Source organism: Primulina eburnea, unplaced genomic scaffold, assembly GCF_022965805.1.
Source record: "Primulina eburnea isolate SZY01 unplaced genomic scaffold, ASM2296580v1 ctg41_ERROPOS100000, whole genome shotgun sequence".
NCBI lineage: Eukaryota > Viridiplantae > Streptophyta > Magnoliopsida > Lamiales > Gesneriaceae > Primulina > Primulina eburnea.
In genome coordinates this window covers 12,974-33,771 of record NW_027331231.1, presented here as the reverse complement: position 1 = coordinate 33,771, position 20,798 = coordinate 12,974, and the positions used below count along the sequence as shown (strand labels likewise).

Genomic DNA, 20,798 nt, shown 5'->3' with positions numbered 1-20,798 from the left:
AATCATTCATATTTTAACATTTTATAATATTTCAACACATCAAAATACATAGAATTTGGTGTTCTGGTACGGGTTCAGGTCTGTTATTCTTTTAACAAAATCGGGTTTAGGTTGGTGTCGATTGTAGTACCCGACATAAATTAAAGACCGCATTTTTTCAAAGTTTCAAATTTTTATTTAATGAATAATTAAAGAAATATTAACAAAAAATGAAAACAAAAGAGACATTTTTGTAACCCGAGAATACCCGACCCGACCCCACGCCCACCCAGTTGAGTGTAGTGGAGTCTGATTCTCAAACCGAAAATAAAATAATATAATCAGAATCAGCCTCTGAACTTTAGTATTCCTATTCCATGCTTAATAAAATTATAATTCAATTTTATTTCAATTAATATGAATTAAGCGAGTTTAATTTCTTATTTAAAAAATAGCACAATGAAGAAGAAAAATTTATGCTACCAGCCAGTCCCAACTAATTTGGCGTTATGGCTTATGATAGATTGAGAAGGCTCAAAGACCAAACTAACACATCAGAACTTCATTTTTGCTTGTTAAACCGAAACCAACAGGAAACAGAGGATCATATGACTCATCTTCGGCGTTACTAGGAATTTGTGCGACATTTTTAAACCAGGTGACCGGGAGTCGTCCTTGGAACTCATGATCTCCAAAGATAACATCAGCAATCCCGGTTGCTTCACTTCCCGGTAACCATGCAGCAACAAGGGCAGTCATCTTCTCCAAAATCCGAGGTTCTAAAGCCAAAGGCCTACCGGATATCAAGATTATTAACGTGGGAATGGCTTCAGAAACAAGACTTATTAGCTCGGCACCATTGAAATGAATTTTGAGATCTTTACTGTCGCCACCAGATTCCACGTATGGACCTTCGCCCACAACCACAATCGCGAAAGAGTAATTCCTTCCAATTAAGGTGGATGCAGATGGATTTTGTTCGTATATCACTTCTGTTTCAGGCCCAACAGCGTTTTTTATAGCATCCAAAATGGTAGTCCCTGTCATGAACATAGTGAACTATAAAGTTGTAGTCTTGAAGTTTGAATTCAGGCATAATTTGATTTTTGTTATAAAAAATTTAAAATTGAATCTAAGATGAATACTCATGATCTAGATCTGACCGGTATAAGTATTGATTACACTCAATATCACACCCAGATATTAGCCTACGTGCACAAAAGCGCACTAGTACGACACATAACCAAGCAAAGTATGTCGATGCTGCTGATAATTTCTGTTCAAATTGAGCTAAATTCAAAAACTAGTTCGATTCCTCTGCTATCTAACACTAAGTGAGAACCATGTTCCAAAGAAAATCATTATGGATGAGCAATCTTTGATATATTTTGGAATTATGACCATAAGACGCCAAATTTCAAACTGTTCTTGATTATTTATTTGAAAAGCAAACGGATTCCAAATCAAATAAATATAATTTTGAATAAGAAAGAAGTTAAATTCCTTTCATGATTTGCCCACATGGAAGAGAAATTCAATTTATACCGGAAGAATTTGAGATAAAAGAATGCAGGTACTATAGAAGCAGAACAAGATGCAAATTGTTGAATGGTATTCAAGACCAATATAATGGGCAATAGTAGTTTGTGTCCCTTGTGCTTTATTTGGAGATGAATGAATCCCCAAAATGACTTACCAGTCGTAATTCTACCGCTTTTCCCCTCCCATGTTGCAGTCCATCCCCCACATTGATATCCCAGATCATCAGCATGCTTTCCAACTACAAGAATTCGTTTGGCGTTTCGGTCCAGTGGAAGAAATGGTTTCTTCAGATCCTTTCCATTCTTTAACAGAACTAATGACTTTCGAACCGCTTCACGTGCTATTACCTTGTGTGACTGACACAATAATGAACTATATTTAAGTCTTTCAAGCAACGATCAAATTTTTTTTATACTCGATTCCCTTTTAAGCGTCTTTTTAATTAAAAGTTCAGCCAAAAACGAGTTTAATATATAGCATGTTTTTTTAATCTTTTATTTTTAAAAAAAACATTATTATAAAACTTTCACCTTTAAATGTGTGCCAAGAAGCAAAGTCAACCTGTACGGAGTCCATGAGTGAAGAATTTCATACTTTAATCACGTTTGCATATATCAGAACAGGACATATAAAAGCACAAAAAATTGTTAAGCTCACCTCACAATTAACTGCATCGAGCAAAGATTCATCACTCATGGAATGTTCAAAGAGGCCAGAAACGAACTTTACTCTCAGAATTCTTTCAACCGCATCATTGATTCTAGCAATTGGGATCTCACCTGAATTCACCAGATGCATCAAATCTTCCAGAAATAATTGAAACCGATAAGGCACCATCACCTGGTGAAACACACAAAAAACGTTACAATGTTTATTGTTATAGACTGGGTTAAAATTTCAACGGACGGGGATCCTTTACCATATCAACTCCTGCACTGACTGCTGACAGAATGCTCTGCCTGTAGTTGGATCCATGAGGACTTGAAAGCCGGTCCAGCCCTTCAGAGTCAGAAATGACAAATCCCTGCAAGAGAGTCTCACCCTTCATTGTTTGTGGAAATTAAGCTAACTCGACAGAATTACTGAGTAAGGTAAATCATAGCAAGCCAAAAAAGGAAATAGCGAGGATGTATTGAGATATTGCAACTATTGTATTTGTGATTTCGTTGTAACTTCTCTCTTTAAAATCCAAATTTGTGCCTTTACTTGCACTTTGTAAATCTCAAATCTTTAGTTTCGTATTTTATACCCAATCTCACTGTCGACCACATGAACTCAAATGCATTGAGTAACTAAAATGGTTCCAAGCATCAATTCAACAGAGAGACACATGTACAGAATTCTTGTCCCGTCCATATTTTCCTTAAAAGTTATAAAAAATTATTTTGCCTCGTGTCATGTCCATCTGTCAATGTCTCATTCTGACAATCACGGGCTTATGTTTAGGGGTTAAATTGAGCAACAAACATTTTTTTCACTCCTCTTCGTAGCAAAAGTTCTGAAAAGAATGGCGGTTATGGTAAAACAAATATCAAAGATAGAGACCGACAGAAATTTATAATCAATACCAGTCTCCGGACACAAAATAAATAAACCTGGTTTCCACAAACTGTAAAAGGGGCTTAGCTTGGGATACTCATAGAATCCATCAGCCTACCTTAAATCCAAGCTTCTCTTTCAAGATCCGAGTAAGAAGAAAATGGTTACTATGTAATTTTTCTCCGTTCCAGCTAGAGTAGGATGCCATGATAGTACATACTCCCTGAGAAATACAATCAAGGTAAGGAGCCATGTGGATCCTCTCTAGTTCATCATATGATACTATGGTATCTCCCTCGTTTATACCATTCTTGGTGTCACCATCTCCTACAAAATGCTTTGCACATGCGACAACATTTTTTCTGGAGTTTAACACACTGATCAGTCAAGTCACGAGATAAAAGAAGCAAAGTCGATGACAAAAAAATTTCAAGGGAAACAGGATCTAGATGAAGCGATACAACAGAAAGAAGACAATTTATTGATATAATATCTCCAGTATCCATCTGTGCTCTACTAAAAGTACAAGATCTATTAGATTTCGCTACCATATTGAGACAACATTGAGAAGGACGATCTCTCCAGTAAGATATCACAATTTTCCACATCAAATTTGTATACCTTCCAAGATTGAACTACTTATGAAATAAAGATCCAATATCAGAAAGAATATTCAAAGAAAATCCAAAATAATTTTGACATCATGTGATACTATTTACAACACAGCAAGGTTCATACAGGTGCATAGATTGAAGTTCCTTTACCTCCCAGCCATAAATGGGTAACCAATAGGATGTCCATGGGGTGGTTCTCCTTGCAAACCCGTGATGATCGAGGTCATGTTTTTAACAATTTGAGTGTCTTCACCGTAACTTTCATAGGATCGTCCCCATCTAGGATCCCTACACACCTGTAAAAATCATCTTCAAACATGAAGACAAACTAATACAGAATGACCAACCACCCATGAATGATCAGAAACTAATCATCCAGTTTAGATTATTATATTTGCTGTGATATTCAACTTTTCCTCATTTCAAAAATTTTAGAAAATTAATTTGAGTTCCAATATTCCAGTCAAATAAGAAAAGTAAGGACAAAAATAGAATACAAAGTATGATTATGTTATGTTTAGATCTTAGATTGACTAATACAAATGCCCAAAAAAATATTTCTTTGGTGATTAAAATTAAATGAGGCAAAAAGATTAAAATATGAAACTTATGATACACATCAAACACTTTCTACATTTCCCATCATATCCATACATTTGAAAGGTCTAAAAAAGTATGACTTCAGATTGAGAAGTTTTCATTTTTTTTATCTAATTAACTTTCTCCAAGATCTTATATAATAATGAATGCAAAAGAACATTGGCAACGAAAGTAAGACTCATAAAATACTGAAACTACGGAAACTTACAGCAACACATGGAGCAAAAGTATAGTGAACCCCACTTGCCCTTACTTCAATTGCTGTAGCAGCCCCAATCCTCCGAGCCAAATCAGAATCTCTATATGAATGTCATAACATTTTTAAGCTATGCGAACATCATTAAGAATATAAATGGTTTCATGATTCAATAGCGAGTGACCTGGTGGCTCCAAGGCCTATGTTGTGAGGAAAAATGGTTGCACCATACACATTGTTATTACCATGAACAGCATCAGTCCCATACAACAGAGGAATCCCGAGCCGAGATTCCAATGCCAACTTCTGGAAATTATTTGACATTTCTGCCCAATCTAAAGATTTAGCATTCTCGAATGGTCCACTTCCACCAACACTCAGTATGCTACCTGCACCGACCAGACATACAAATGCAATCAACGTCAAACATAAGGTAACTGGTATTGAAAGTCCTAAAATATCTACCATATCTGATTACAAATTCTTGGTATATGCAGAAACAAATACAAACGATCCCTTAGTGCGTAACATAAAAACAACGTGCGCCAACCCAAAAACAAGATGTAATCAAAGTCGAAACTTTACCTTCAAGCATAGTGATTGAACCATATACAAACTTAAATTTTGTATACTCCATGATTAAGGTAGTAAACTAAAACAATTGAAACCCAATTAAGGTGCTGAAAATAAGATATACTTGAAGCCCATTTGCCATGATTCATCAGCAATACAAGAAAAGCGTAAAAAGGTATGTCAGACCTATAGAGAGGTCTTTGATGGCATAAGGGGAGGCTACACTTCGTTCGATCTGCGTCATTTGGCCAAGCTTTTCAGGGAGAGTCATCCGAGAGAGAAGGTCTTTGACTCTAACTTCAACTGGAGCATTAGGGTCCTTGTAAATGCAGCCCATGGCAGTAGATAAGCTGATATCCATAGGACCAAAAGGTTGATTCAGCTGGAACGAGGAGGCGACGATAACATACGAAGTTGCTTGTTTCTCAACGGCTTTGTGGGAAACCGAATTAGTAGGTAGGCAGTGTCGCGTTTTCTGCTAAGCTAAAATCGTGTTCTGTCGTTTCTGTTTTTTCCTCATAGTTGCTGAAGTCGTCTCTTTGGTACCGTTCGTTTTTTAATTAAAAAGGATTTTCAGTTTATTATCTTTGTTTATGTCGCACAAATTTATATGCCACGACATGTAACATTTTCAGTTTCACCACTCAAACCGCCTACTATTTTGTACAAAACTAAAAGAGCGAATGAGTCAAAAAAAGTGTCTGAGTTAGTGAGTAAATAAACGTTTGATCGAGTTAGTGAGTAAATAAACGTTTGATCAAATGATCAAGAATTTGATTTATCCTATTAACAATTTTTCAAACGAACTTGTTAAATATAATCTTCATAATTTGCGTGATTTTTAAACTATTACGTTAGCCCAAAAATTTACCCATTGTGCATGGACAGGTAACAACTATAAACCTCGGCCTTATATTTGGATCCAACAAAAATTATATACAAGACTTGCGTATCTACATTCTTTGGATCATGGTATCCAAAAACAAAAATTTGACGATCACCGAAAAGACCAGCATTTAGCTGTTTAAAAACTTTTTTAAAAACATATACCTAAAGATGATCGTGCAGTGTATGATTTATGAAATGTATATATATATATAACCTTATTCCTAATATTTAGCTGTTTAAAAACTTTTAAAAACATATACCTAAAGATGATCGTGCAGTGTATGATTTATGAAATGTATATATATATAACCTTATTCCTAATAGGAGTTGACATTCATCATACTCACAGATAACGTATACAAGGTGTTACAAAATCTACTCTATACAGCGTATGCAGATTTTAACATCCACAGAAGTCACAGCTCGATGCTACTATACCTTCACCAGATTTGCGGTTTTCCTAGCTTTTTCCACTGTTTTTAAAGCATTTTTACAATCCAGAGCTTATATCTTCGCATGTGAATATATACGAGACATGGGCCGATCAGATTAGCATCCGATAGACGCTTACAAAGTGTAAGGTAAGTATCCACATTTCCTGGCTGTTGAATCCCTCTGCTTAACCCCTGAAGCACAGCTGCTCTGTCCAAGAATTCTGGATACAAACTTTGGTCGAGCATTTTCATAACTGTATCAGCAGCATTCTTGAAATGACCACCTTTAATGTAACCTCTCAACAACCAAGATAACGTTTTTTTTCTCCTCAAAGAACTGCCAACCTCCATACGAGTAAGCAACCGACTTACAGAACCGGCCTCTTTTTGCGAAGCACAAATAGCCAACACAATGTCATAAATATCAGCATCAGCCTCCTTACCGATGAGCTTCATTTCCCATAACTGTTGCTCTGCCTCACCTCCACGCCCAGCACAGACGTACATAGCCAGAAGTCTCTCATGTACCATTCCAAGAAACGAGGGGCCTCCCTCTTCAACAACCCAATTAGATAAAAGGAGCCCATAAGCCAACAGATCTTCTTGATACTTCTCAATGAGGCTAACATGTTCCGAATTTAGTTGAGCGATCAGACCAGTCTTGGTGTAGCCCTTTAGCTTGCGTAAAGCTTTAGCAAATTCGTTAAGCTCTTTGACCAGAGCAGTCATTGCTATCAAATAACTATATATCTCTGGCTTCAAACCAGATTCTCTAAGGTGAATCACGAATTTGGCAGCATCCACATATTTACCCTCCTCCTAAACGACAAAGGCATCTCGATAGTGTTAAGAAAAGACCATCATAAATAAATGAACAACGTGCGAAGAAATTATGAGAATATCCATGAATTACAGCATACACATGATGGAAGAGACGGCATTTAGGTCACATAACATCCACGCAGGTACATTACATCATTAGAGGACAAGAGTTTATTAACAACAGGTTTAAAATCACAGGAAGTCTTGCACACGCCTTTTCTGGCCAAAAGCAGTTCATCCAAAATTTGAGAGATTGATGAATTCCTAGGAAAAAGTTAATTGGTGGCAATGCATATTTAGCAGTATGGGATACATATAATCATGTCACCATACTTTGGGGCACATTAGCGAAGAGGAAGAAATCGATATAGACGACCCAAACAAGTGATCGGTGCATTTTTTATTTTCTAAATCATTCAACCATAAAATCAATTTCCCTAAATTAATTCAGCAACTACATGAACGAAAATCCAGCCCACCCAGCAAAACCACAAACAAGGCAACAACTACAAGGCACAGAAAAAGAAAGGACAGCCGAGTCACAACTATCTACCCATTTCAATTCAATAACATAAAACAAGAAAACAAGAACCGTTGGAGTAACATGGCGATGCAAACTAAAAGCATTCATCATAAACGATAGATGAAATATAAAACAACATAAGAGTGTGATTGCTGATCCAAAACAGTAAAACAAGAACATAGTTATCAAGGTATTAGCAATTACCATCATCTTCCATGCAAGGTATCCTGCCGGGCCGCCCTTATTCCCCTCGGATTCTCCATCAGGAAAGGAGGAAATCCCTCTTCTCAACACCTCTTTAACAAACAAAACTGTGTCTTCCTTCTCCCCAGCTTCCCAATACAATGAAATAACCTTCTCAGTCATACTAAAATTGGTCTTCAAGCCAACGCAATCCATATCTACCAAGAGATCAACCACATCTTCTACCTTGTTCTTCTCCTCTATCAACTTCTTCACCCAAGTACACATGATTGATACCATCAACTCCAGCGTCTCCTTGTCGACTTTATTCTCCTTTTTCAGCCACTCAAACACCTCCAACGCACACCAAGAATCCCTCCCCTCCTGCGCAAAGTACACCAAGACTAGCTGCAACTCACGGGCCGACAATTTATCGTTCAATTCCTCAAGAACATCCGATGGTTCCCGAACCATTCGCTCCAGTTCCTCGATTGCTTCGAAAAACCCTTCACTCATTTCCTCTTCGCCATCGCTTGTGACAAACATGTCCAATTGAACCGACTTCAAGATTCCGAGATCTTGAAGCTTGTTTCTTCTCGTGAATAAAGAAGCAGCGTTGTCGGAGCTCGAAAGTCTGGCAAAAGATCGAAATTTGAGCTTGCTGGGCTTCGGGGTCGCAAGAGAAATACGACGACTCGAAGAGGAACAAAAAGTGAGACCCAAGTCGCTGATGGCAGTAATCCCACTAACAGACGACATGTTTTTTCTAGAAAATCGGTTACAAGAAATGGTTGATGTTGGCAGAGCAAAATTGGGGAAACGAATATGGCGGTCAAGCTCTCGTAGTAAATTTCAAATCCAATTCTTGATAATTCCCTGGCCGGTCTATCCTCCGAAATTCAGATTAAACAACGCAGTTCCAAGCTTAATCATTAGAGGGAGATGAAACTCCGGAACGATCCTACCAACCCATCTGTGTATGTGATGGAGTAAACAGAAAGCGACTTTTATATATAAATATATATATATATATATATATATATATATATATATGTTGTATGTATATATATGTGTGTGTGTGTGTCAGACTCAAAAAAGAAGAAAAAGAAACGACGGTGGGTAAAATGAATCTCTCAGCGCTAACTTTGAAGCCACAAAATGAATATATGCTGACCGTGGAAGCTTACGGATAATGGAGACATATTTTCATATATTAATTAATCAACTAAAAATCAGCATTTTAAAAAATCCATTTAAACTTGAAACTCTGTTTTGAAAATTAAACAGAAAAAAAACGTTTAATCATCTAATAACTAAAAATCCTACATCAACCTTTAAAAATATTAACTAACATCTAAATAATGCATAAAAATCTTTACTAAATTCTTTAACAATAATCTTTTGAATCTTTTATCTATCAAGCTAATGCCTAAAACAAAATGTCCCTCGGAAGTGTACTGCCGTACTTAATCCACTCAAACGTTAGCACCTCCTCATATCATCAAATCATGCAACATTCAAATCTAGTGAGACTAATGACTCAGCACGTTCTAAACATGAGTAGCAAATAATACGAATACAATCACAAGCATTAAAAGCATACTTATTTAAAATAGTTTTAAGCATAAATAAATCGTAAAATCATTTAATCGTAGAGCTTTCAATCTTTTATTATTTTGGGTGAAGTTTGATCTTCGAAAGTGACTAGCATTTATCATCTGGTCGACTGATAAGTCTTCAACTCCACATGGTCCATGGGGACGGGCACTAGGAACCGTCATGGAAATACGATAGTTAAGCTCTCTCTGGGGTATTTTCCCGTAAAAGGCTCCCTCTGGGGTATTTTCCCTTACGACATCTCATAAAATTGTAAGTTCATTGTTTCTTATGAAAACCGATCCCCCACATATCCTCTATCATTTGTCACAGTCAATTCATATCCCTCAAAAATATTTTTCCTTTTCTTTTTAGAGCATAAAATATCATGACACAGTAAAAATTACAAAGTTTTACCATAAATCATAAAAAATCATATTTTCATCAATGTCACATTCAATTCACATCTCACAAAAATATTTTTCCGTTTCTTTTTAGAGCATAAATATCATGACTTTCAAAAATAACATGTTTAACAGTAAAAATTACACAGATTTACCATAAATCATAAAAAAATCATATTTTCATCAAAATCATCAATTTATATCTTTAGCATGCACTATGATCCCTCGGGACGCTGTAAATCTTTTTCGTATTACCCAAGTGTAAAATGACCGTTTTGCCTCTAGACGTTTTATTTTCCATTTTGACATTTTCTTACTTTTATTGACCGTTTTGCACGCGCCACAAAACACGTGGGGCGGCTCATGCGTATTTGAAATAATTTTTTTTAAAATTTTGCATTTTTCTTAACAGATGGATTTATTTTTTTAAATCTTTTTATTTTCATTTGTAACCGTTGTAAATTTTCTATTTTTTAAATATTTAATTAAATTTGAATTAAATTATAAAAAATCCAAAAAATTTGTAACGGCTATATAACGGCTAGTTTTAATACTCTTCTATTAATTCCCACAAATATGTACACATATTTTCATTACAACTCACTACACTCTCCAATTCTACTCTGTAATATTCTCCCATCTATTTTTTTTAAGTTCCAAAAATCTTATTTTCTATCCGAAATTGATTAAAATAATAAGGTATTTTTTACAAATTTCTTGAATTCTACAAATAACCCGCAAAAATATCCATTTTCCCAAAATCCACAAATTCCACCAAATTATCAATACCCACATCTATTTCCAAATATGACGTTTCCTCCCAAAAATCTTCAAAATTTCCAAGGTTTTGGAAATTCTATGAATCATCTGAATTATTCCCCTTGAGGTCCATATCAACCGCTTCCTGCCGAATATTTGCAAAACATGAGTCAACTGTATTTCACGCTGCCGGTTGTTCATGGATATAGTAACCCACACAAAAATGTTATGTCTTTCACATCTTCGATGTCGACTGAACCTGCAACTCCGAATTTTGTCTCGGAGACACAACTTTTCCGATCGTGAATCCCCAATTGAGGTGGTCAATCTAGAAAAAGCGGTTTCAAATGCTGAGTGTTCAAGAAAGAGTTCAAGTTGGATACAGATTGAAGATGAGGTCTTAGCGAGAAGTTTTGTCACTATCAGCGATGATCCAATATATGGCAATGATCAAAAGACGGATGCTTTTGGGGACGTGTTGCAAGCTACTATAATGAGAATTGTCCCCCAGGTTCAAACACCAGAAGTGAAAATGTTATACGGTCACATTAACACAATACAATCCAAAAGAAGGTATATCGATTCAACGCAAATTATAATATTGTTTACAGTTCATATCGAAGTGGTCACAGTGACGAAGATTTATTGAGGTTTGCGTACGAAAAATATTTTAATGCCCGAGATTTGTGGTGTTGTTAATTTGAAATGATTAATTGATTAATTGATGTGATTATAGACAGAACGGATCAGACCGGGGAAGTCGGAAAGAAGTTGGAATTATGTGCGAGGAAAAGACCTCGCGCATATGCGCGACCTTTCCGGGCGCATATGCGCGAGGTAGGCAGAGGACCCCGCGCATATGCGCGATATGGATCCGCGCATGTCCGTGAGGGTACTCGATAGTTGTGAAGAATTGTGAAGGACCTCGCGCATATGCGCCGAATGAGGGCGTGCATATGCGCGAGCTGCCGTGTGAAGGACGCGCCGAGACATATTGTCTTACGCATATGCGTCGAGACAGGTCGCGCATATGCACGAGACGTGCTGGGCATAGAATGAGCCACCTAGCCTTCTCATGCAATATAATGTGTAAACTCGTTTCATTCTTCAGAATTTTGCAATAATCGATCAGAAACTTCTCTAGCTTCTTTATAGCTGTGAATTGTGATTGTACAAGATGTGCCCGTCCGATTTTGAATCCGACTTCAGTACTGTGTTCCTATCGATGCAGGCTACAACTGGACGTAAGTTTTATTAAGTTTTTATATGTCTTGAAATTATGATATTGCCAGAATCGGATATGATTCATATATGATGTTCTTGACATGTTAGACATCGTATAATCGAAATCGGATTGAAGAGTGGATACCATATGAAATTGTTATGAATTTCTGATTGGATATGATTGAGATTTGATATCAGATTGGTGTTGTTATTGATTATGAGTAATGGACGAGGATATTCAGATTGTTCCGTTATGCCGTTGATTTTGAGTTAGATTCAGATTGATCAGATTCGGTATTGATTTGAGCAGTATATTGATATTGTACTTCTTGATATTGTCATTGCTAGATTGAGTATTGACAGACTTCAAATTCTAGACTTGAATGTTGTCAGAACTGCTATTAAAGAAAGGTATCAATGTCGAACCGGGAGAATGACTCGAGTGTGATATACTTGAGTTTCCCTAAACCACATACTTATTGTTATTGTGTGCATTGATTTAGATTGATTTGCTTGTTCTATTTATTTATAGAAAGCATGTATTAGACGATTGGTCTTTTGATAGACGGGCCTGATGGTGATGGAATCGTCACTGACCCATTGCACATTGTCATTGAATAGTGATTGGCGGAGATGTTAAAGTCTGTGACGGATAGGTCAAGGCACCGGATGTTTGGTTTATATCGATGTTTGATTAGAGGTGGATTTACTTCTTTTACTGAAATTCGATATAGGATGCCAACATCTAGAAACCGGGATCCGTAGACTAGGAATGAGTCTAGTCTGAGATATGGAGTCATGAGTTGATTTACAGATTTATATTGAATTATTCTTTCAGATTTTGATTCATATTACTGATATCTGTTTCATGCTTTATATTGATTATATGATCGCATGTATCGTTGATTTATACTGGGATGTATTTCTCACCGGAGTTATCCGGCTGTTGTCGTGTTTGTATGTGTGCATGACAACAGGTGGGACAGGATCAGGGTCGAGGAGATGAAGAGAGAGATCGTGATTGGAGTGGAGACTACGGACTTGGATTCTAGATAGGGTTTGAAAACTTGATATGTAGTCGTTAAACCTTAGTTTTAAATGAGTGTATAGTGTACAAGACTTGTACTTTGTTTTTCGATGTATATATTCGAATGAGTTCCATTATGTTCCGCATTTGACATTTGTATAAAAAAAATTTAGACCCTGTTTATTATAATTGAATTAATTATTCCCACAGACGATTAAGAAATGAATTAGCGTCCGGGTCCCCACAACAGGTGGTATTAGAGCGATAGATCCTTTAGACTGAGATAGGAGCTAGTGAGAGGGGTAGATTAAGTTTTCTTTCCTGCTTTTGATTGCTAGCATGTTCTACTGCTTTATAATGCATGTTTATCTGTTTATCTGACTTGATTTGGAAACATGTGTTATTGAGAATGAATCAGAACCGATTCTTGATCAGCAGTAAGATGATCGGAGGAGGACTGAAACAGATTTGTTGTATTTGGTTGCTAACCTTTTTGATAATCAGATATACCTCCTCTAAGAATACCAGAACAGGGTAGCACTTCGAATCCTCCAATGGATGTGACAACAACACCGATGGAAACGTTGCTGAAGAGATTTCAGTCGTTCTATCCACCGACTCTGAAAGGTACTGAGACTTCAGTGGATGTGAGAGTTGGCTAGATGACATTGAGATGCTGTTTGGATTACACCGATGAGAGGAGAGTGAAACTGATTGGACACCAGTTGCATGACGTTGCAAAGAACTGGTGGATTACGACGAAGAGAGTATTGGAGCATCGAGGTATGACTATTACCTGGAATGTCTTTAGAACCGAATTTTATCAGAGATTCTTTCCAGTGTCTTATAGAAAGGACAAGGGAGTAGAGTTTGCAAATTTGAGACAGGGCCAGCTGAACATTGAGGAGTATGTGGCCAAGTTCTCTACTTTGTTGAGATTTGCACCACATGTGGCTGAAAACGAAGAAGCTGTTGTTGATCAGTTTATTAATGGCCTTAATCCTGAAATATTTACATTGGTGAATACGGGGCAACCGAACAATTTTACTGATGCCTTGAATAGAGCCAAGGGAGCCGAAGCCGGTCTGATGAGACAGAAAGGAGCTTCATTTGTGCCTTCAGCACCGAGACCACAACAACCACCTCCCCGATTTGAGAGTGGCAGTAGCAGTGGGGGAAAGAAAGATTTCCTGAAATCCAGAGGGAAGAAATTTAAGAGATCTGGAAGCAGTTCATCCAGTTCTAGTGGCTCGAAACAGATCGGTCAGAGCCAGAGTTATACAGGAGCCTACTGCAGCACTTGTGGAGGGAAACATGCCACAGAGCTGTGCCGAGGAGTGTTTGGCAGTTGCCGTATCTGCAGAAAGCAGGGAAATTTTGCTAGAGTTTGCCCACAGAGAGATTCTCAGAGATCACAGGGTGCCGAATCATCTGTATCAGCGGCACAGATTGATAGACGATCAGGTGCTGTTAATTCATTCCAGCCAGCACCATCTCAGTCACAGCAGAGGCCAGGAGGTAGTCAGACAGTTAGCAGCCTCCTAGACAGCAGGCCGGAGTATTTGCTTTGACAGAAGAACAGGCTCAGGACGCACCAGATGATGTTGTTGCAGGTAACTGTTTTATTTCTGGTTATCCTGGTGCATCACATACATTCATATCTGAGCGATTTGCATTAATGCATTCTTTGCCTATTGAGTCATTATCTGCTGTAGTGTCTATCTCTTCTCCTTTGGGGACATGTTTGATATCAGTGAAGTCTGTGAAACATTGTATGCTACAGTATGATGGGCATGAGATTGAGTTAGACTGTATTGTGCTTGTGTTTTCTGATTTTGACTGTATTATCGGTATCGATATGTTGACCAAGTACAGAGCTACTTTTGATTGTTTCCACAAGATTGTGAAGTTCAGACTGGATATGGCTGATGAGTGGAAATTATACGGTAAGGTTTCTCGATCTAGAATTCCTTTGATATCCGTATTATCTATGAATCGATTGTTACAGAAAGGAGCGGAGGGATTCCTTGTTTATTCAGTTGATTTACTGAAATCGAGTCCATCATTGGCGGATTTGCCAGTGGTTTGTGAGTTTGCTGATGTCTTCCCAGATTAGATTCCGGGTTTGCCCCCGATTCGAGAGATAAACTTCAGCATTGAGTTGATATCAGGTACAGTTCCGATTTCGAAAGCTCCGTACAGAATGACACCGATTGAGTTGAAAGAACAGTCGGAGGATTTACTTACCAAAGGGTATATCAGACCGAGTGTGTCTCCTTGGGGTGCTCCAGTACTGTTTGTGAGAAAGAAAGACGGTTCGATGAGACTCTGTATCGACTACCGGCAACTGAACAAAGCGACGATAAAGAATAAATATCTCTTGCCTCGTATTGATGATTTATTTGATCAGTTGCAGGGTTCTTCTGTATATTCCAAGATCGATCTGAGATCTGGATATCACCAGCTGGGAGTCAGGGATTCTGATATCTCGAAGACAGCGTTCAGAACCAGGTATGGACATTATGAGTTTATTGTCATGCAGTTTGGTTTGACGAATGCTCCAGCTGTGTTTATGGGTCTGATGAACCGTATATTCCAGAGATATCTTGATGATTTCGTTATTATATTCATTGATGATATCTTGATTTATTCGAATAATATGATTGAACATGCCGAGCATTTGAGAACTGTGCTGAAAATTCTGAGGGCTGAGAAACTGTATGCTAAACTGTCGAAATGTGAATTTTGGTTGAGACAGGTGGTATTTCTGGGTCACATTATATCCAGAGACGGTATTTCTGTTGATCCCAGTAAGGTTGAAGCCGTGATCAGTTGTCCTCGATCGACATCTGTACCAGAGATACGCAGTTTTATGGGTTTGGCAGGATATTACCGACGATTTATTAAAGATTTCTCAAGTATTGCTAAACCGATTACGCAGTTGACTCAAAAGAATGCACAATTTGTTTGGTCAGAAGACTGTGAGTCCAGTTTTCTGGAGTTGAAGAAGAGACTGACCAGTGCTCTGATACTGACTATCCCCTCAGGTACTGGTGATTTTGTGGTTTATTGTGATGCATATCACCGAGGGTTAGGTTGTGTTCTGATGCAGCGAGTGCATGTTATTGCTTATGCCTTGATACAGCTGAAGCCACATGAGACTCGTTACCCAATTCATGATCTTGAATTGGCTGCCATTGTATTTGCTTTGAAGATATGGTGACATTACCTTTACGGTGAGAAGTTTGAAATTTATTCTGATCACAAGAGCCTGAAGTATCTATTTTCACAGTCAGAGCTGAATATGAGACAGCGAAGATGGCTTGATTTATTGAAAAACTTTGATTGTGAGATCAAGCACTATCCGAGGAAATCCAATGCAACATTAGATGCACTGAGTCGAAAGGTATGTTCTTTATCCTTATCGACAATTGGTGTTTCGAATTTGATAGAATATTGTTGTTTGTCTGGATTGGTATTTGAGACAGATTATAGACCGATGAAATTATATGATATTCAAGTCGAACCAGAGATGATTTTGAGAATTAAAGCGGCTCAGAAAGTTGATCAGAATGTTCAGAATTCGGTTTCGATGGTCAAAGCAGGGCATCGATCTGAGTATCAGGTACGGGATAGCGTACTGTATGTGAATAATCATCTTGTTGTGCCAAATTTTTCCGATTTGAAACGACAGAAATTGTCAGAAGCACACAGCAGTCGATTTAGTATTCAACCTGGGAGCATGAAAATGTATAATGATTTGAAAAGACAATTTTGGTGGAAACAGATGAAAGCTGATATTGGAGAATATGTTTCCAAATGTCTGAATTGCCAACAGGTGAAAGAGGAAAGAAAGAAAGCAGGAGGACTGTTACAAAGTTTGTCTATTCCTGAATGGAAATGGGATCACATTTCTATGGACTTTGTGACGAAGTTACCGAGATCCTCCCGAGGTTGTGATGCGATTTGGGTCGTGATTGGCAGATTGACCAAATCAGCATGTTTTATTCCAGACAAGATGACATACCGACATGATCAAATGGCAGAGATTTATGTCAGAGAGGTGGTCAGATTGCACGGAGTGCTGAAATCGATAGTTTCAGACCGTGATCCTCGCTTTACATCGCACTTCTGGCAGAGTTTACAGCAGGCTCTAGGTACGAAGTTACATCTAAGTACCACATATCATCCTCAGACTGAAGGCAGTCAGAGCGGACTATCCAGACATTGGAGGATATGCTGAGAGCAGTAGTGCTTGATTTTAGCACTGGTTGACAGGATTCATTGCCACTTTGTGAGTTCTCATACAACAACAGCTATCAGACGAGTATTGAGATGGCTCCTTTTGAGGCGTTGTATGGAAAGAAATGCAAATCCCCTCTATATTGGGATCTGAGATTGGACCTGATATGATTAGAGATATGACTGAGAAAGTGAAGCTGATTCAGAAGAGGATGAAGGCATCTCAAGATAGACAGGCCAAATATGCCAACATCAGAAGAAGGCCGTTGGTATTTGAGGCAGGAGACCGGGTATTTTGAAGATTTCACCTTTCAGACGAGTTGTCATATTTGGCAAGAAAGGGAAGCTGTCTCCACGATATATTGGGCCGTATGAGATTCTTGAGAAGATAGGAGATCGTGCCTATCGACTCGCTTTACCGTCTTCATTATCTGGAATACATGATGTCTTTCATGTATCATTACTGCGGAAGTACATGCCAGATGATTCACATATTATTCAGCCAGACGAGGCCGAACTAGACGAGACGTTGAGTTATTGTGAGAAACCGATCCAGATTCTCGATCGAAAAGAAAAGCAACTCAGAACGAAGACAATTCCACTTGTGAAAGTTCAGTGGAGTCGTCATGGCATTCAAGAAGCTACCTGGGAGACTGAATCAGACGTGAGACAGAGATTCCCAGAGTTATTTCATTGATGTGAGTTTTATATTCAGTATTCTGTTATATACTCCTTATTGATATGATTGATTGCCTGTGATTTCGGGGACGAAATCGTATCTTAGGGTGGTATAAAAGTAATGCCCGAGATTTGTGGTGTTGTTAATTTGAAATGATTCATTGATGTGAATATAGAAAGAACGGTTCAGAATGGGGAAGCCGGAAAGAAGTTGGAATTATGTGCGAGGAAAAGACCTTGCGCATATGCGCGACCCTGTCGGGTGCATATGCGCAAGGCAGGCAGAGGACCCCGCACAAAAGCGTGACATGGATCCGCGCATGTGCGCGAGGGTACCCGAGAGTTGTGAAGAATTGTGAAGGACCTCGCGCATATGCGCCGAATGAGGGTACGCATATGCGCGAGTTGCCGTGTGAAGGACGCGCCGAGACATATTGTCTCGTGCATATGCACCGAGACAGGTCGCGCATATGCGCGAGACGTGCTGGGCATAGAATGAACCCCCTAGCCTTCTCATGCAATATAATGTGTAAACTCGTTTCATTCTTCAGAATTTTGCAATAATCGATCAGAAACTTCTCTAGCTTCTTCGTAGCTGTGAATTGTGATTGTACAAGATCTGCCCGTCCGATTTTGAATCCGACTTCAATGCTGTGTTTCTATCGACGAAGGCTACAACTGGACGTAAGTTTTATTAAGTTTTGATATGTCTTGAAATTATGATATTGCCAGAATCGGATATGATTCATATAAGATGTTCTTGACATGTTAGACATCGTATAATCAAAACCGGATTGAAGAACGTATACCATATGAAATTTTTATGAATTTCTGATTGGATATGATTGAGATTTGATATCAGATTGGTGTTGTTGTTGATTATGAGTTGTGGTAATTGATATCTGTTGATATTATATTGACGGGGATATTCAGATTGTTCCGTTATGCCGTTGATTTTGAGTTAGATTTAGATTGATCAGATTCGGTATTGATTTGAGCTTCTTGATATTGTCATTGCAAGATTGAGTATTGACAGACTTCGAATTCCAGACTTGAACGTTGTCAGAACTGCTATTAAAGAAAGGTATAAGTCAATGTCGAACTGGGAGAATGATTTGAGTGTGATATACTTGAGTTTCCCTAAACCACATACTTATTGTTATTGTGTGCATTGATTTAGATTGATTTGCTTGTTCTATTGATTTATAGAAAGCATGTATTAGACGATTGGTCTTGTGACAGACGGGCCTGATGGTGATGGAATCGTCACTGACCCATTGCACATTGTCACTGAATAGTGATTGGCGGAGATGCCAAAGTCTGTGACGGATAGGTCAAGACACCAGATGTTTGGTTAATATCGATGTTTGATTAGAGGTGAATTTACTTCTTTTACTGAAATTCGATATAGGATGCCAACATCTGGAAACCGGGATCCCTAGACTAGGAATGAGTCTAGTATGAGATATGGAGTCATGAGTTGTTTTACAGATTTATATTGAACTATGCTTTCAGATTTTGATTCATATTACTGATATCTGTTTCATGCTTTATATTGATTATATGATCGCATGTATCGTTGATTTATACTGGGCTGTATTTCTCACCGGAGTTATCCGGCTGTTGTCGTGTTTGTATGTGTGCATGACAACAGGTCGGACATGATCAGGGTCGAGGAGATGAAGAGAGAGATCGTGATTAGAGTGGAGACTACGGACTTGGATTCTAGATAGGGTTTGAACACTTGATATGTAGTCGTTAAACCTTAGTTTTAAATGACTGTATAGGGTACAAGACTTGTACTTTGTTTTTCGATGTATATATTCGAATGAGTTCCATTATGTTCCACATTTGACATTTGTATAAAAAAAAATTTAGACCCTGTTTATTATAATTGAATTAATTATTCCCACAGACGATTAAGAAAATGAATTAGCGTCCGGGTCCCCACAAATATGGCATGCATTCTTTGGGGTCGCGTCTCATGACTTGTGGATATGGCATGCATTCTTTGGGTTCGCCGGTTCACGTAACGATATTAACGTGTTATATGAATCTCCCATATTCAACAACGTCTTGCAAGGAAATGCGCCAGAGAATAATTTTCACGGTGAACGGCACAGCATATAAGAAGGGTTATTATCTAACAGATGGAATATATCCTGATTGGGCTACTTTCGTTAAGACTTTTCCTTGCCTGAAGGATCTCAAGAGGAAGTTGTTTAAGGAAAGACATGAGTCCGCAAGAAAAGATGTCGAACGGACATTTGGGGTGCTTCAATCCCGATGGGCGATTGTCAGAGGTTCAGCTCGTTATTGGTATAGGAAAAAGTTAAAACAAATCATGTTAGCATGCATTATTTTGCATAACATGATCGTTGATGATGAGGGAGTTCACGTAACAAATCGATACAACGATGAATGTGAGGAACTCACACAACCTATACATGGCTCAAACCGAGGATTTCAGGATTATCATCAGACAATTCTTATCTATGTGACACTTAAGTTTATCACCAACTTCGTGCAGACTTAGTTGAGCATATCTGGGGGCAATACAACAACAATCCGTGAATTAGTATTTCATATGTTATTTTTAATTTCATCAATGTGTGGATTATTTCTAAGTTATTGTTTCATTTCAATTTCATAATTATATTGTAACTTTAAATAAATCATGCTCACGTCTTGTTTAAATTCTTCTTCCGTCGTGGTATTTATTTCGAATATCTACTTTATTTAATAAATATATTTAAAAAACATTAATATTATTTTTTAGAATTAATAAAATTATTTTATTAAAAAGTAAGATTATTTTAAAAATTATAATAATGATTTAAATAATGTAGAATATATTTAAAACATATTTATTTAATATGAAAAAATTTTAAGATGATTGAGTGAACCGTGAGACCCATAAATAATGAGTTTAATGTTAAAAGGAATGTGTGTAAGGGCATCCACAATGGTGGATA

The 20,798-nt window shown here is 37.8% G+C and overlaps 2 protein-coding genes across 2 annotated transcripts; both read right to left on the bottom strand.

Annotated features, from left to right (window-relative positions):
* Positions 1 to 368: 368 nt before the first annotated feature.
* LOC140821092 (uncharacterized) lies at positions 369 to 5,482 on the bottom strand. The gene is made up of 9 exons (XM_073181504.1): positions 5,230 to 5,482; positions 4,655 to 4,859; positions 4,483 to 4,573; positions 3,825 to 3,970; positions 3,179 to 3,422; positions 2,441 to 2,545; positions 2,179 to 2,361; positions 1,676 to 1,877; positions 369 to 1,019 (listed from the first exon to the last, which is right to left on the bottom strand). Exons 1-9 carry the CDS (start codon positions 5,402 to 5,404, stop codon positions 526 to 528), a joined length of 1,845 nt encoding a protein of 614 aa, XP_073037605.1. The 5' UTR covers positions 5,405 to 5,482; the 3' UTR covers positions 369 to 525.
* Positions 5,483 to 6,218: 736 nt separating this feature from the next.
* Positions 6,219 to 8,933, bottom strand: LOC140821087 (pentatricopeptide repeat-containing protein At2g30100, chloroplastic-like). Its single transcript, XM_073181496.1, has 2 exons — positions 7,915 to 8,933; positions 6,219 to 7,184 (listed from the first exon to the last, which is right to left on the bottom strand). Exons 1-2 carry the CDS (start codon positions 8,650 to 8,652, stop codon positions 6,411 to 6,413), a joined length of 1,512 nt encoding a protein of 503 aa, XP_073037597.1. The 5' UTR covers positions 8,653 to 8,933; the 3' UTR covers positions 6,219 to 6,410.
* Between the last annotated feature and the right edge of the window lie 11,865 nt (positions 8,934 to 20,798).